This window comes from Leuciscus leuciscus (genome assembly GCF_965113295.1).
Source record: "Leuciscus leuciscus genome assembly, chromosome: 16".
Lineage (NCBI taxonomy): Eukaryota > Metazoa > Chordata > Actinopteri > Cypriniformes > Leuciscidae > Leuciscus > Leuciscus leuciscus.
The window spans coordinates 23,182,078-23,198,744 of NC_138740.1; the positions used below are offsets into that span (position 1 = coordinate 23,182,078).

A 16,667-nucleotide genomic window follows, 5' to 3' on the forward strand; every position below is an offset into this window, starting at 1 on the left:
ATGTAGATTTATTTTATTATTTTACTACGCATTAGCCACAGCCTACCTTTATATGCAGCCTGCATTAAAACAGACTGCATGGATGGGGGAAATCAACAATTCCAAATTGATTAAAAAGATTTGTGTGGAAATTAAATTCATAATCTAAAATCTGTGTATCGATGAATTAATGCTGTTAGGCCACTATTAAAGCACTGTTGTTGTTGTTTTTATATAAGAGAATAAATCATTGTGTTACAGCATGTATCAGAGGTTTTTTCTTTCTCACTGCGTGTGATGGAATGCAAGAACGGCCATCCATCCCGCCACCCTCAATAATAGATGAGACACAGCTATCATTGTGTCACCCTAAACCTTTCTACTCCAGTCCGCTGTATTCTTGTTCATGGAGGGGAAGGTCTGTGAATTATTCAAGCCAAATCAGTTTAGAGAGACTCAGTTGCTTCTTTCTCTCATTGAGCCTGTGGACTTCGGCTGTAATCATAAGCTCAGAGAGGTCATATCATATTTATTGGATATTTCTCTTTGTTTTTTCTTCTTTTTTGAAGATAGCTGTTGTGCCTTTTTACATATTGGTCAAGGCATTGGACATGAGATCATGGCACCATGGTTCAAAGAGTTTTAGGGGTACCTTATATCTGTCTGACTGTTTTATTTCTACCCATCCTCCTTCAAGGTAAGAAAATCAACAAACATTATTCTGTTCAGTGCCAGTGTCAACTAATACTTTCAATCATACATTTGTTAGCTGTTCCATTTGATTAGAAGTATTTGTTTTCTTGTTCAGACTCTGATTGTGTGTGTGTGTGTGTGTGTGTGTGTGTGTGTGTGTGTGTGTGTGTGTGTGTGTGTGTGTGTGTGTGTGTGTGTGTGTGTGTGTGTGTGTGTGTGTGTGTGTGTGTGTGTGTGTGTGTGTGTGTGTGTGTGTGTGTGTGTGTGTGTGTGTGTGTGTGTGTGTGGAATGAGGAAAATGAAATGCATATTATTTCTCACATTGTCAAAATACAAGTGAAGAGACTCTACTCATGACAAACCCTTAGCAACTTAATCAATGCTAATAATATCTTGGATCACTGCCACCTTTAAAATTATTTTTGTGCTCTCCCAGGCGTAGATATCTTGGATCCGGGACAGGTGGTATACAGTGAGACCAAGACCAATGGTGTGGTGGGACGTGGAGTCATCTTGGAGTGTGGCCCCACCTTACCCGATGTCTACATCTGGGGCTTCACACAGCCGGGCACAGACATCATCCGTGCTGTGGTGTACAACTTTGGGAAGGGTCCCAAAATACAGAAATTAGCCAACGAATTGGGTGATCTGACAGTAATCAGCAACAGCGCCTCTCTGTCCATTGAGAAGCTTCTTCTGGCTGCAGAAGGAGTGTACACCTGCCAGGCACTGTATGATACCCCGGAAGGAGCCAAGCTGTATTACTACTATGTATTTCTGCATGTTCTAGGTTAGTGGTAATCAGAGGTTGTCTAAGTACTGATCTGAGCAATGGCTGACCAAGTTCAAGGTTCATTTATATTGACCCTGGGATTTAAAGTGTTGCAGAAACCCTAAATTACCATCATGTCTTACTGGTATGCCCCAAAGTCTTCTTAACTAGTATACATTAAAAAAGTGTTATATTGTTTACACCAAGGAACTTTGACTTAAGAAGTCTTGTGATTAACTAGTGATTGATCTAGTTAAAACTTTGACGATATTATCATTAAATGTTTGTTACCATCTACTAAATTAATAAATTAATACATGTAAAGGTAATCCCCCCCCCCCCCCCCCCAAAAAAAAAGGAAACAAAGAAAAGTTTAAACTGAAATTACATCAACTTGTTTATTGTTTAGGTTGTGCTAGTAATGTTATTATATTTTACAGCCACTCTTTCGTGATCTATCAGTAATGAGTTTCCATTTTGTAATGACTTGAACAGTGCCAGTTACCAAACCTTACATTTTGATGAGCGACTCTTCGCCAGTGGAGGGCACGTCAATGACCATGCGCTGTGGCCTGGAGAATGGAACTGGGCCTATTAATTACATATGGGAACAGGAGAGTCGGGAAAGCCAGCTCACCACCATGGCTGAGATCTATGACGACAACCGATTCAATGTCACTGAGGTCAACCGCAATCACACTGGATGGTACAGGTGTCTTGCCAGCAACCAAGTCAACCAGCAGCGCAGTGACCGAATCTGGCTCGACATCATTTGTAAGAGACTCCAAAGTACTCTTTGAAATAAACAACACAGTTTGGTGCATAATATAATTTTAGTCTGTGATATGAAAAGCAATTTAAAGAGAATCTGCCATGTAAGCATCTGTCTCTTTTCTAGTTGGTCCAGACCAGCCTCAGATCGATGTCACCCCGTACTCAGTGACAGAGCGGGGTTATTCCGCCCTGGAAAAAGAGACGGTTTCCCTCCTGTGTCAAGCTTCTTCTAATCCCCCCAGTCAGTATGTCTGGTTCTACAACAACTCCCAGGTGTACACAGGTCCACAGTTCACCATCACCAAGGTCCTACGCATGCACACGGGCCACTATGCATGCCTGGCTCAGAACACTTACCTCAACACCCGCTCCAGGAAAACCATCACCCTCACCGTCTACTGTGAGTGCTCCCACAAACCCCTGCCTGGATTCTGGTGGCCATCTTTGCTGTTTCTTCAACCTGTCCTGATAGAGTTCTACAGCTTCTTCAAGTTTGCTTCTCAAATTTCTTGCCTTTGCTTCCTCTTACATATTTTCCTTTACACAAACATGCTCACACGAACATAAAGACAGTTACGTAAACAAAGGTGTCAGGATTCCAGAGTGGCCGATTGTGGACGTGCATCTGGAGGAGATGAAGGACAGTTCTGAGAGCTGAAGGTATACAGCAGGTGTGATTGTTTCTGTGCTATGACAAGTCGAGAAAGGCCAAAAGGCCTTGTTTTGCTTTGTCATAACACCTCAATCCCCCCTTCATGCCTTGAATGTACATCTATTCTTGAATGACCAGGGTGCTAACAACCCCACCGATAATGTATACTAACACAGCAACACCTTCTCATGATATGTCTTAAAGTTTGGCTCAGCTGAAATAGGTGAAATTCTAATAGGTGATGTTTTTTTTTTTAGCAGATGCCAATCCAATATTTCACTACTCTTGAACTTTCTAGAAGATGACTACCTCTTCTATCTAGATAAATAATAGACACCTAAGCCGACCTCTTCATTCGGCTCAAATTCAGGAGCACTTCTCTGCCTCTATCAGTTTCCAAAATTGGCCCAAATTACCCTGGATCCATTTCACTGCCCTGTGTTACACAATGGTTTTGTTCCCACAGATCCTCCAGATGGCGCTCCAACATGCTCGATCTCACCAGTAAACAATTACACTGACCTGGGCCTCCGCTGTACCTGGGAGGGTGGTATCCCTGCAGCCACTTTGAGATGGACCCCGTATGTGTTTGGAGAAGAAAGCGAGGGACTCACAAACATCACCAAGATTCAGAAAGGTGAAGAGACTGGAAACAACACTGTGTTCATCTGTCAAGGCTCACACATCGCATCAAATGAAATCAAGAGCTGCAGTGCCAGAACTTGTAAGTGTAAAACCAAGAGCACTTAGTTCACGTTGAGATGAACGAAAGGTCAGTAAATAATTTGTACATACTCTTGATCCCAGGGATGCCCTATGGGGAGCCAAAGTGTTCTGCATATGCAACTCGAAACAATGAGTACCTAATGCTGTCCTGCTCTTGGGAAGGTGGGTTCCCTCGAGCCCTGGTATGGTGGGCCTCCAGCTCAGGGGACATGCAAGGCACGTCTGAGGAGAATGCCAACATCCTGGTTCTGCGGTCAAGCGCTATCTACAGTGGCAAGGCCTTTATATGCCATGCAAAACATCCATTGGCTAAGGGGACCAAACAGTGTACTTTAAAGCTGGGTAAGAAAGGGTCAATCATTATTTTTCAGCACTCTTTTAAAACAGTAAAATAATCCAGTTAAAACTGTCCTTTCGGTCTTCAGAGGCACCAGTCCTAGTGACCCAGCGCAGTGTGATGACCGTCTATGAGGGTAATGATGTCCAGCTCACCTGTATCTTGAGTAGAAACTACCCTGTCACAGAGATCACCTGGTACAACAACCTGAAACAGCATGTGAATGAGATTCCTAAGAAGTACGTCCTGGAGCGGGCTGCTGCCTGGACCAACTTGACCGTGCGGGAAACGGACAGCGATACGGACAGCGGACAGTACTGGTGTTCGGCTACCAATGCTGTCGGAGGGGCAGAGATTCCCATTATGCTGATGGTGAAGAGTAAGGAAGCCTTTAAGTTTCATACTGACATTATACTTCATATACAGTACTTACAATACAATGGTACATAATGCACATGGATGGGTACTACTGTATCTATCTCAACTCCTGTAGCTCTTTAATTGGTTGTTATATATAAATGAATAACTTTCTAAATCTTCCTATTTCAGGGTATCCAATGCCCCCAAATATAAGCATCAATAAGATAATTTACAACAGTCGTCAACGGATTGATGTTGACCTAGAGTGGCAGCTCCAGACTGATGGCGAGCTCACCGGGTTCTTTATAGAGCGCCAGAGGCTCCCTGAACCTGTGAAGAAAAGAAACAGTGATCTTCTCTGGCAGAAATTGGTAGATCTGGAGCCTGATTCCCGAAGCTACCAAATCAACAATCTGGATCCCACAGGAACGTATGCATTTCGCATTACTGCCCTCAACCATCGCACCATTGGAAACCCTTCAGAGATAAAGAGCCCAGGTGAGAACACTTACAAGGTACATTGAAAATCTGAGCATCAATGCACATATAAACATGAATTAAAAAATCAAAATAGAAAAGCAGAATATTATTTGATGCTGTTGGCAAATGTTTAAGATTGGGGTGTTTTTGTTGTTGGGATTTTTTTTTTTATAGTTATCACACACTGAAAATCTAATGCTGTTGTTTTTTGTTTTGTTGTCCATTCAGGTGAAATGCACACTTGACCACTTCCATACCCACACATCTCCATCCTTCTATCCCTTTCCTCTTACATGACCTACCTGTTAACTTACCCTTTGACCTTTCCTGACATTACTTTTGTCTACTCATCTCATTCTGTCTGATAACAACTTGCCTCTAAAAAAAGAGCATATGATCATATATGCTAATGATGCTAAATAAACTAGTTAACCCAAGTAAATGTTTAAGCTTATTCCCCAAAATCAGTAACACATTACAATTTATATTATGGAGTAAGAGCTCTAAGCCTCTGAATAAATGTCCGATTGCCATGGTACATGGTACACTATTGTGACACTGATATTGTGAAGCTGATATAGGTATGCTGTCTTCCAGCCGAACCTCCCTTCAATGCCTACCCAGCTGTGATTGGGGCAGCCATCGGGGGCATGATCATAGCCACAATAATCACTGTACTGCTCTTCTTGTATGTGGTACGGAACCGCAACAATAACCCACGTGAGTTACGCATCCTTAATGTTGAAATAAATCCATTTATTTAATAGTTAACACTAGCAAGGCTGTATGCTAATACCACTTTCACACTTTACAGGGCTTCATGACTTGATATTTGGAAGGTATGCTTTGATAATTGGTATTCGAGTTATTTAATCGCTCTTTACGATTTCTTGACTACTTTACTACTATTTGTGTTTTTCAGGCAGAATAGCCAGTCTAGAGAGAACATTAACTTCCCTGAGGATGAGGTTCCTGGAACAGCAGAGGGGGAGAGAGGTACAGGACAGCCAAGCCCACCAGCTAGTCCAGGTACCTCACACCACTGAAACTGATTTATTCATCTCATACCAAAATAATTAGAAACATTTTAGAATTTTCTAAAACCTTTTTAAAAAAAAACGCTTTCTCTTACAGCAGCATCGATGGCACTGCCAAGGCCAACCGCAACACCTACAAACCTTCCCCCTGGCGAGGAGCCAGTCAACGTTACTATTACTGTCATGGCCTCAAGCTAAAGACAAGGCTGATCATAACCATGTTTGTTACCATACATTTAATACTGGGGATCAGGAACACATTCTCATCATCAATAGAAGTAAACTAAGAAAGGGGGAACATGTATTTTGTGTTGAATGTAATTTTATAAGATCAACTTGCAAGTGTCTCCCATTTAGATAACATCTATAACAGATATTAGCAAGCTAACATGGTTTTGGTATGACTAAAACACAAGCAAATTTTGTTAATTAACAGCAGGATTGTTATATATTTTTTTCTACATTTACTGCTTGCTTCTCCGACACCAGTACACAGATTGAAAATGACTTGAATACTTTTCCATTCACCTTTCATGTGTCTATTTACAATGAACTAAACTGATTTTAACTGCTTCTGAATCACATGGGTTGAGGTAAACCAATCATGTAGGTAAATGACAACTTGATATTTTTGAATGAATTGTCTTTGTAAGCAAAATACACTAATTTCTGAACTCAGCGTTGAATAAAATGAAGGCTGAACATGATACATTTTTCTTCCCTTTTCTAATTTAAACAAAGCGGTCCAAGCCAAACAGCATTATTAATGACAGATTTATTTTAAATTTTGCTTTCAGTTGCATCTTTTCAAGAGGCAGCAGAACTCAAATCCTCTTCTTTACTTCAGTAACAGAACACGAATGAACATAAAAACTAAACTTGACAGTTTCTCCTCACTCCTTCACTCACTGATCAGAAAAACAGACATATACAACTACAAACACAAATCCAAACAAATTTCACAATCATAGAACAACTTAGTGTATGTGTGTGTGTATATACGCATGTGTGAATGTAGACTTTGTATGTTAAAATGTGGACATGCATCAATTCAAAGGCAAAACCTTTAGGTTACTAATAATGTCAGACAGCTTCAGTTTCAGTTTCAGGAATATTCTCTTGAATTCCAAACCGTCCCCCTAGAATACAAAAGAACAGTTTTGAGAAGACAGAGCTTTACTATTCAAAACATTTATATTATAAAAATAAATACTAATTATAAAAATAATTATTCTTTATTCAAAGATTCTTGACAAACCACTTAATTTAGAATCATCATAGTGAGGTAAACGTAATTAATAAGCCATAAATGATAGCATAAAACTAATTTGCTTACCTTTGACAGTCGGAAATCTACTAAAATGCGTTCCTCCATTTCCAGGAAGTGTACTATGAAGATCAGCTTATTATTGCGGCGATCCATTGTGGACACGGTCGCCTATTAATAGAAAGAGAGAAAAAGGGACAAAAACAAGAAGATCAGTGCATTATAATGGTTCAAGATTTAGTGCAAAGTATTTTAAAATACTTTAATGTAATAACTGATTGTTTTATCTAGTGACCTGATTGGTGCAGCTCTGTTTCCATGTGTGACCCATAGCAATGCAAGCATCGCGGAGCGCAATGCAAGACGCCTCTGCCTTCTCCGTAGTAAAGAACCTGGTCATCCTTCTCACCAACCGCTGCCATGGGTTCTGCAAAAAAAAAGTTTTATTAAATAAATAACTGGGTAAAAAATAAATAAAAAAAAGTAAAATAAATGACCCAAAATGAATAATAAATCAGGCAATATATTTCAACAATATGAGTGACATAAAATTGAAGCACTACTATGGAATAAGAGCAAACATTTTTGACAGAAATACCTGAGACATAAATTATAAAGCATAAACATGCACAAAAACAAAGAAGTGAAAAACAAAACAGTAAGTCAGCAGCATACTATCATTTGTATTAATTTTATAGAATAGGTTACCTGGCTGGCACCCGGAGTGCCAAGTAGTTGGCTGCCCAGCAACATGTGGTCAGGACAGGTAGGCTGTGAAAAGCTGACAGTGACATCAGTGTGCACTGTAACCTCCTTCTCCTCCCACAATCCCTGCGGTTCAGGCTGAGAGCTGGAGATCTGTGCTCTGTCATCACTGAGGAAACACATAGATGGATGTGACCTTTAGAACATAATATAGCATATACTAGCGAACACAGTTTCTCTTCATACTAACCTGTCATTCAGCGGCCATTTGCATTAATTTGTGGTACTGACCTGTTTTTTCGTCTCAGCTGTGAGAGCTCTGAGTCAGCCCGATGCATCTTGGTTACTGGCATGTCACTCTGTCGTTTTACAGCTGTGGTCAAAAACACAGATCCAACAGAATCACAAAAGTTCTTGAAAGACTTCGAGTTACTGAGCTAATGCTTGAAAGCAGTACCTGATTTGAAACTTCTGCAAAACCAACGATGTTTCTTCATTTCAGGAATGGTAAACCTTTCCTCTGGATTATGCAGTAATATCTTGGATAGCAGACCTGACAAAGAAAATAAAACACAAGCTTAAGCATCACAAATATTCTGAGTGTTTTTTAAGATGTTTTTATGTAGTTGCTAGGGTGTTCTGAGTAGTTGCTTTCTGGCCCAAGTCAAAAGAGCTCACAATTCTATGATATTCTGGTCTAAATAAATACAAAAAATATATACTGGATTAAATAAAGCTAAGCTACTTACTCAGGGCCACAGCATCTATTTTCTTCCACGGTGTGAGGTAGATCTTCTTCTCCAGCCAATCTAAATATTCCTGACAGTTTTCGCTCGGCTGGTCCCATGGTAACTCTAAGGAAAAATGCAGTATATACCAAAATCTTGACAATAAGATGCTGTCTCTGAAGGACACTCAGAAAACTGTTGTCCTACCTCCAGCTAACATTGCAGTGAGCACAATGCCACAAGCCCAAGTGTCCGCAGGTTGAGCGTGGAACGCCGATTGTGACATCAGCTCGGGGGCAACATAGGGTAGAGTGCCACACAGACGGGACAGCGACCGCTCTCGGCCACGGTGGCGGAACATGGTAGCCAGTCCGAAATCAGAGATCTTGAGATTATCTGAGCGAAAATATGCATTTTAATCAAATGCATTTTAATGTAAATTGTGTGCGTGTATACAAACACATGTATATACATTTTATATATATAACGTAAATAAAAATTCAAAATAGGAATCTTTTCTAACAAAGATTTTGCGATCACTTTATAACCAAAACATCCTTGCTGAATAAAATTATTAATTTCTTTCCTAAACTTCTGAACAGAAGTGTATATTGTTACAAAAGATTTTTATTTTAAATAAATGTTGTTCTTTTTTAACTCTTTATTCATCAAAGAATCCTGAAAAAAGTATCACAAGTTATAAAAAAAAAATTAAGCAGCACACCTGTTTCCAACATTGATAATAACGGAGTATCAAATCAGCATATTAGAATGATTTCTGAAGGATCATGTGACACTGAAGACTGAAGTATTCATGCTGAAAATTCAGTTTTGCATCATATAAATAAACAATATTTTATAGTATATTTAAATATAAAACCATATATACAGTACAGGCCAAAAGTTTGGAAACATTACTATTTTTAATGTTTTTGAAAGAAGTTTCTTCTGCTCATCAAGCCTGCATTTATTTGATCAAAAATACAGATTTTTTTTTTTAATATTGTGATATATTATTACAATTTAAAATAATTGGTTTTCAATTTATTATACTTTAAATTATCATTTATTTCTGTGATGCAAAGCTGAATTTTCAGGATCATTACTCCAGTCTATCACATGATCCTTTAGAAATCATTCTAATATGATGATTCATTATCAAAGTTGGAAACAGTTCTGCTGCTTAATATTTTTTCATAACCTGTGATACTTTTTAATAATAATTTTTAATAAAGTTTTTGTCACAGCTACCACTTATGTGTCTATTAGAGTGACTGAAACATTGTATTGCTAGAATCTGTTTTATAATGAGGAAACACAAAACCATTTAAATGTACCTTTATCATCAAGAAGAATATTCTCAGGCTTTATGTCACGGTGTGTAATCCCAATGCTGTGAAGATATTCCTGTAAATGAGAGAGATTATCTAATTTCACTACAAAGGCAGCTATCAAAGAAAAAGTTTTAAAATCATCAAAAACTTACCACACCAGCTATTAACTGCTGAAAAAACCTGTGCGCCTCCTTTTCTGGCATCCCAACATCCGGTTCTGTCAGAATGGGAGTCAAATGACATTTTGAGTAGAATCTTCTCGCTCGTCACAAACATTCAGACCCCAGCAGATCTGCTTTACAGGACAAAGAAACTAATCCAACAAAAAACAAATGTCCAAATCTCACCGATTCGGTCAAAGAGCTCTCCTCCGCTACAGTACTCCAAGAAGATGTACTGTGTCGTCCCCTCACTCCTATGCCCAAAGAAACGTACAATGTTGGGGTGTGAGAGCATCTTGCATATGCAAACCTCCTTCTTAACATTTTCTATACAATCCTTGGCTTTTGCCATGTCAACAACTTTCACAGCCACAGCCTCTTCTGTCTTCTTGTTGACCAGCAGTCGCACCCTACAATAATTTGAAGTAGATTAATATATTTTAAAACTTCAACTGATCAGGATGGCACTAATAAAAAAGTACACAAGTGGTCACTTACTCTCCATATGCCCCCTCTCCGAGGGTTTGTACCACATCCCAGTCTTTAACAAAAGGCACAGACATGATCTGATCTGTGGACACAAGTCAGGACATCTTTCAGAACTAGTGAAAGCAAACCAGTTAGGTTTTACTCTATACAGTAAGTAATAAGCAGCTCTTGGGGGGGAAAGAGCAAAAAAATCTGAAAGGACACAGAGTATATTAGTTTTGAGGAAATAAACATGATGACATACATGCTAAATATGACTAGGTTAGCAACTGTAAACAAAAGTCAAATGTCAACTCCGACAATCAGATGCTGTCCGATGTAAATTTTATGTTACTTTGTCAAATAAACATACTTGCGAGTCACCTACATCAGTGTTAAAGCTGTCCCATGTGAAGCAAGTTGTTTATCTGTTCTGTTGGTATATTTACACAGACAAGTTATGAATGTCTACACTGCGCGTCCGTCTAAACTTTGGCGCGTTCTGGAGACTTGACATCACCGGAAGCGCGCGGGAAGAGAAATTTCAAATTAAAAGCTTAGTGCGTCTAAATCCAATAGCAAGTGGCAACTTTAATAATTAGTAGGGAACTTTTCATATTACCTGGAGTATTTGATGGTATCTTTTCGTGTTTGTTTCATTGGAATTAAATTGCAAAAGTGATTATGTTCTGTTATGTAACTATCACAATCAGATATACAAAAACCTAATATACTAGCAGATATACAAACTAAAGATGAATGTGAGTAATGTTATTTTATGTGTTTCTGATCCTATACTTTTATATAGAATTGTAAAGAATATTTATACTAAAGAATAATTGGTTAGGATCAGATGTGACATTTTTGGTTTGTCTGGTTGCTTTTCTTTTCTTTTTTTAATAAAACGTTTTTCTTTTCAATAAAACGTCATAAGATTAGAGGGGGGAAGGTGGGTATAGTTTCAACGCTTGAAAACTACACAAAATAAAAGCTCGCCTGTCACGGTGATTAGGAAAATTAATTAAACAGTCGCAAGATTTTTTTTAGTTTTTGTAATTTAACTTTAGCATTCAACTGTATTTTAGGATAATTTCAAGTTGAGAATAATCATCGTATCATCATCATCACATAAGTTGATTTTGAAAGTCGGCTGATATGGCTTGCCGTTGTTATGGCAACATCAATTCAGTTCCGTAAACGCAACTAACGTTAGACAGTTGGAGGGTCATTTCTCAAGCTAGCTAGAGTCTGAGAAAGTGGAGTTAAAAAAATTAAGTTAACATGTTGACAGCCCACCGAAGAAGGACGCGGGAAATAACTGGACCTGCACATTCCGTGGCAGTGGTGAGTTATTAGTTATGTTTGCTTGACAGAATCATCACACACGTCCACACACACACACTGATGATGATGATGATGATGATTATGAGACCAAATTTTCAAACATTATTGGGGCCTAATCACAGATGATGAAAAAACATTAATGAAAGATGGAAGCTAAACATTTTCTAATGTGTTAATGTACAGATTAAGTTACATGTATGTTTTTAAAAAAAATTTGGTTAGTGTTAATATTCAACTCAAATATGTACATTTCAGAGAGCAAGACAACCTTTATCCAAAGACATAGACAACATTTTTCTGAGGAGAAGGAAACAGGAGGCGACACAGAATGAGGTTCTGGAGTTTACCAAGGATCATAGCTCCTGTGATGTGAGAATGCGATGGGAAAGAAACACACAGCGCCGGATGGTGTCGGCCACTATTAGTAGACATCTACAGGAAGCAAGAGAGCAGTACCATATAGGCATTGATGAAAAGAGGGAAAGGTTTGAAACTTTGAATGGAATAACCTCATAAATGATTAAGAAATAGTCTTTCACTGTAATGTAATGACTTTTGTAATGATATTTGCTCTTTTCGACAGGCTTCGTGAGCTGCTGGAGTCAGAAGAGCAGGAACTCATCAGGGAGATGGAGGGGAAAAAAGAGACAGTGTTGGAGAGGCAGGCTAAGATGCAGGAAAGAGCCACGACTCTACGAGAGAGAAGGGAAAGCGAGAGACGGAGCCTTGTTGCTGATAAATTCGATCAACTCTTCAGGTAGAACTTGAAGGCCATATCATTAGTAGTTGGATCATCTTGAACTTTGGATTAGATAAGATTTTCCCTCTTCCTGTGTTTTAGAGAGCAGTGCGAGGAGCTGCGCACCGTGCAGATGAAGCGCAGACAGGATGAGGTCTGCACTGAGCGTGAATCTCAGATCCGTACTAAGGAGGAAGTGCGACGGATGCAACAGGAAGAAGACAGACTGTTCACTCAGATGTGGGAGAGCGACAGGCTGGCTAAAGAGGAGCGTCATAACCAGGAGGCTCAACGTCAGAAAGAGAACAACCTCCAGCAGAGGGCATTCCTGCAAACACAGATGGAAATGGTTGAGGAGCAGAGAATCCGGGCCAAGCAGCTGAAGCAAGAGGAGGCCCAGTTACTGGTACTGATCATTCAATTCAATTAATCAATCAAATCAAGTTCGAATTATTATTAGGGATGCACAATATTTCTGTAGGTTATTAGTTATGTGCCAATATTACAGTTTTTTAATTGATCCGTATCTGTCGATATTAAATATTTAATTGTGTATGCTCATTTACTCTGTTTTTTCATTTAGATGACCTTTAATGGATAGTTCACAAAAATAAAAATTCTGTCATAATTTACTCACCCTCAGGTTGTTCCAAAGTTGTATTAATTTCTTTCTTCTGTTGAACATAAAAGAAAATATTTTGAAGACTGTGGGTAACCAATCAGTTGTAGGGTGAACTATCCCTTTAACGCTCACTTAAAGTTTCTTAAAATTAATGTTTCTTCTATCATTTTTTTGTTTGTTGGTTTAGTTTATGTGTTATTAAATAAAAAATAATTACAATATAAATAATATATTAAATAGGTATTAATTAATTAATTAGCCTATACACTATTATTTATTTTTTAAATGAATCTTTAAAAACTAAATTACTGTTAAATGTAATCTAATCTTTAGCAAATCTCAAAATGAATATCCATTTTTCATACTGTACATTATCATTTTGGGATTCCTAAATTGACTTGCAGGTGATTTTAGTTTTTAGTGTTTTGTTTTTCAAAACACTAAAATTCTAAACACTAAATTAATTTATTTAGACAAAAGTTGATTGAATTTTAAAATCATAACATTTATATAAAAAAAGCTCCGCCATTGATTCTTCTGAACGCTGTGTTCCTCAGAGAGACCAGAGGGAGATGCTCCGTTTGGAGGCAGAGCGAGAACAGAGACAGAAGCTTCTAGACCAAGCAAAACGACGTAAGCAGCTGGACTTTTCTCTTCGACTGAAGATGAAGCGCCTGGCACAAGATCGGCAGGATGAGCTGGCTCTGGATATGAGCATCCTGAAGAAGCTTCTGAGTGAAGAGAAGGATGAAAAGCAGGAGGAGTTCCTCAAAAAGGTTAGACTTCAGCAGAGTACAGTGTTGTTAACAGAGGTTTTGATCTTCACTTGAAGGAGTAGTTCATCCAAAAATCTAAATCTATGAAATGTTCTTCATGAATAGCTGGAGCGTAAAGAGGAGCAGCACAGGTACCGGGAGTATCTAGCAGAGCAGCTGAAAGAGCAGAAACGACAAGAAGCTGAGACGGAGCAACTGTTTGAATCAGAGCTCAAGCAGGCCTGGGCCAGCAGGGAGGCACAGTGGCGTCTGGAAAAGGCAGCGAGAGACAAACTCATGAAGGAGGTCATGGACACTCGCCGGTTGCAGATCCAGGAGAACTGTAAGGAAAATGCTTTAAGATCAGGCATTATATATATATATATATACTGTATATATATATATATATATATATATATATATATATTCAATAAACTTTTGTCTAAATAAATGAAAAATAAATCACTAAAATCATCTATCTATCTATAACTATCTATAAATAACAGAAACGTCTGTCTGTCAGTCAGTCAGTCTGTGTGTCTGTCTGTTATTCGCATATCTCTCGAACTGTTTGTCCGATGGATTTCAAACTTGACAGGTGTCTCGCTACAGGCACGAGTAAGTGCAGTGCCAAGTTTGACGTTGTTTGGATTAGAAATGCAAAAGATATTGTTAAATATATATCGGTAAAAGAAGCACACACTGGCTTTTGCCGCTCTAGCCTCTGGCCACTCCCCCTCTCACACTGCACACTGAGTGAACACAGCCCAGGACCAGAGACAGAGAGGGTCAAAGAAAGCAGCGGAGCTTAAGTAGCGTTTTCTCTGAGTTCACTGTAAAATCCACCATTTGTGGATGTTAACTGAATCTGTAAGTCAGCTATGCTGTTTACTTCTGAATATTATATTTCATTCTGGTGCGCTTAACGTTTAATTTATTTTAAAATGTATTTACATTTTTCATTAATTTAAAGAAACTAAGTGAGCGTTGAAGGGATAGTTCACCCAACAATGAAAATATAAATGATGAGACATATATATATATATATATATACAATCACTACCATTCGAAATCTGGAGTCATGGTTTCCACAAAAATATGAAGTAGCACAATCACATAAAGTTGAGCACCAAATTAGCATATTTAAAATATAAGTAAAAGTAAAAGTAAAAAAAAAAGTTATTATGAATTGTAATAATATTTTACAATATTAGTGTTTTTACTGTATTTTTGATCACATAGATGCAGCTTGGTGAACCTAAGACTTTTCAAAAAGAAACATTTAAATCGTTAATAAAATCAATATGTAATTTATTATTATACATAAATGTAATAATAAAGTTTTCTTAAATGTTAATTCAATGTTTTTTAATCTTTTTTTTTTTTATTCTCTTTAGTGAACGAGAACCTGCAGAAACAGGCTGAGACTTTCAAAGAGAGAGAGGACCTTGACCGAATCATTCAAGAGAACAAATTGCTGGATGACGAAGAAAAGACTCGGTAGGTTCCTGTCTCTCAAAGTTGTTCAACTTAATCATACCCATACCAAATATTGAATAATATTTTGTGTCACATATGTCCAGTTTAAGGGAGGCCTCTCAGGAGTATCAGGCTGATTTACTGGCTCAGATGCTGCACCGCCAGCGCATTTGTGAAGCAGAACAAGCTGAGAAAGAACACGAGTTCCAGGAGGGCCTAATGTACCAGGAGCAGTACAATAAGAAGATTCAGGACATCCTTTCAAGGCCCATATCCAGCACCACAGCAGTTCATCCCTTCAGGAGATGAGAGCGCAGCTCCAGCTCTGGTGGACAGTTGGCATAAATCCAAACCAATTCTACTCACAACATTAGTAACATTCTTAACATTAGTATACGATATTCTAAAAACAGTATAAAAAGAAAACAGATAAAATAAAAGGAACTTTCAGTGAAGTTCCAAACTTACATGCTCATTTCTGAATAACTGTATGTTTTACACATTTGTGTGATCTGTGATCAGATTCATTATCCCGTGTCAAAGTTTGTATTCAGACATACAGTAAATACAAGTCTGACTGGATTAGCTTGTTTTGAGGTAGATATTTGCATGTTTAAAAGATTATTTCAAGATTTCAAGAAAGCAAATAATTTCAATTGAATAGAATGTGAAAAGTGTCTTCACATAGAACACTTCCTTTTACACCGCCTTTAACACCAACCATCTAATTAAAAAATTAGACACTGTCCACAGTTGCTATGAGGCATGCCATGTACAGTACACAATACCAGGAGAGGTCAAAAGGTCAAAAATGACACAGTTAACACTCTAGATGATTTCCATAATGATTTGGCAACACGGTTTTAGACCAATGAGCTGCTGGGCTAAATGATTAGTAGGTGAGGGAGTGGGCGGTTAACTTTTGACACGGCAGATTCCACGACAGCTTGTGTATGGTAAAGAAGTTAGTCAACGCCCAATACCTTACCTAGGAGTGCTATGGGTGTGGGAGCAATTGGTATGATTTCATTTCTGTCTCCTTTTTTCCTTTCTCACTCAGCTGTTCAGACAGGTTTAACTTTTACCCAAGCCAGTTTTGAACTTTACAAAATTCTCAGGCTATATGATCCTTTTTAAAGCATGACATGAGGAATATACTATATCTGAATAATTCAGAGCTCTGATGATCATTGTGTCTGTGGATATTGGCTCAATTTTTAAGAGAAGAAGATGCGTGAACATGAGCTTTATGTCA

The 16,667-nt window shown here is 38.3% G+C and overlaps 3 protein-coding genes across 4 annotated transcripts; 2 read left to right on the forward strand and 1 right to left on the reverse strand.

Annotated features, from left to right (window-relative positions):
• Nucleotides 1-606: 606 nt before the first annotated feature.
• On the forward strand, nucleotides 607-6,108 carry vsig10l2 (V-set and immunoglobulin domain containing 10 like 2; the record flags this gene model as incomplete). The annotated part of the gene is made up of 12 exons (XM_082140943.1): nucleotides 607-676; nucleotides 1,109-1,462; nucleotides 1,940-2,218; nucleotides 2,343-2,618; nucleotides 3,337-3,594; nucleotides 3,678-3,938; nucleotides 4,022-4,312; nucleotides 4,483-4,791; nucleotides 5,371-5,493; nucleotides 5,588-5,612; nucleotides 5,696-5,802; nucleotides 5,908-6,108. The coding sequence occupies 12 exons, from the start codon at nucleotides 607-609 to the stop codon at nucleotides 6,006-6,008; spliced, it is 2,454 nt and encodes an 817-aa protein (XP_081997069.1). The 3' UTR covers nucleotides 6,009-6,108.
• A 462-nt stretch (nucleotides 6,109-6,570) lies between these two features.
• Nucleotides 6,571-10,995, reverse strand: chek1 (checkpoint kinase 1). 2 transcript variants are annotated; one of them, XM_082140950.1, is made up of 13 exons: nucleotides 10,862-10,995; nucleotides 10,504-10,576; nucleotides 10,192-10,415; nucleotides 9,997-10,061; nucleotides 9,848-9,917; nucleotides 8,718-8,906; nucleotides 8,532-8,636; nucleotides 8,240-8,335; nucleotides 8,074-8,155; nucleotides 7,786-7,951; nucleotides 7,373-7,504; nucleotides 7,147-7,248; nucleotides 6,571-6,949 (listed from the first exon to the last, which is right to left on the reverse strand). In XM_082140950.1, the coding sequence occupies exons 2-13, from the start codon at nucleotides 10,566-10,568 to the stop codon at nucleotides 6,857-6,859; spliced, it is 1,389 nt and encodes a 462-aa protein (XP_081997076.1). In that variant the 5' UTR covers nucleotides 10,569-10,576; nucleotides 10,862-10,995; the 3' UTR covers nucleotides 6,571-6,856. The 2 variants fall into 2 exon arrangements, with proteins under 2 accessions (XP_081997076.1, XP_081997077.1); XM_082140951.1 differs by having other exon boundaries at nucleotides 10,847-10,982.
• Nucleotides 10,996-11,430: 435 nt separating this feature from the next.
• cfap53 (cilia and flagella associated protein 53) lies at nucleotides 11,431-15,879 on the forward strand. Its single transcript, XM_082140946.1, has 8 exons — nucleotides 11,431-11,817; nucleotides 12,073-12,302; nucleotides 12,401-12,574; nucleotides 12,659-12,962; nucleotides 13,736-13,954; nucleotides 14,060-14,276; nucleotides 15,331-15,433; nucleotides 15,517-15,879. The coding sequence occupies exons 1-8, from the start codon at nucleotides 11,755-11,757 to the stop codon at nucleotides 15,719-15,721; spliced, it is 1,515 nt and encodes a 504-aa protein (XP_081997072.1). The 5' UTR covers nucleotides 11,431-11,754; the 3' UTR covers nucleotides 15,722-15,879.
• Nucleotides 15,880-16,667: the final 788 nt, after the last annotated feature.

What these genes read in the sequence shown, in the direction of transcription:
- chek1 (XM_082140950.1), bottom strand. Translation starts at nt 10,568, where the DNA reads ATGTCTGTGCCTTTTGTTAAAGACTGGGATGTGGTACAAACCCTCGGA. An exon ending in AGAGCTCTTTGACCGAATCG is followed by an intron (nt 10,062 to 10,191) that starts GTGAGATTTGGA and finishes CCATTCTGACAG; the next exon opens with AACCGGATGTTGGGATGCCA. An exon ending in AGCAGTTAATAGCTGGTGTG is followed by an intron (nt 9,918 to 9,996) that starts GTAAGTTTTTGA and finishes TCTCATTTACAG; the next exon opens with GAATATCTTCACAGCATTGG.
- cfap53 (XM_082140946.1), top strand. Translation starts at nt 11,755, where the DNA reads ATGTTGACAGCCCACCGAAGAAGGACGCGGGAAATAACTGGACCTGCA. An exon ending in GTTGCAGATCCAGGAGAACT is followed by an intron (nt 14,277 to 15,330) that starts GTAAGGAAAATG and finishes TATTCTCTTTAG; the next exon opens with TGAACGAGAACCTGCAGAAA. An exon ending in GATGACGAAGAAAAGACTCG is followed by an intron (nt 15,434 to 15,516) that starts GTAGGTTCCTGT and finishes ACATATGTCCAG; the next exon opens with TTTAAGGGAGGCCTCTCAGG.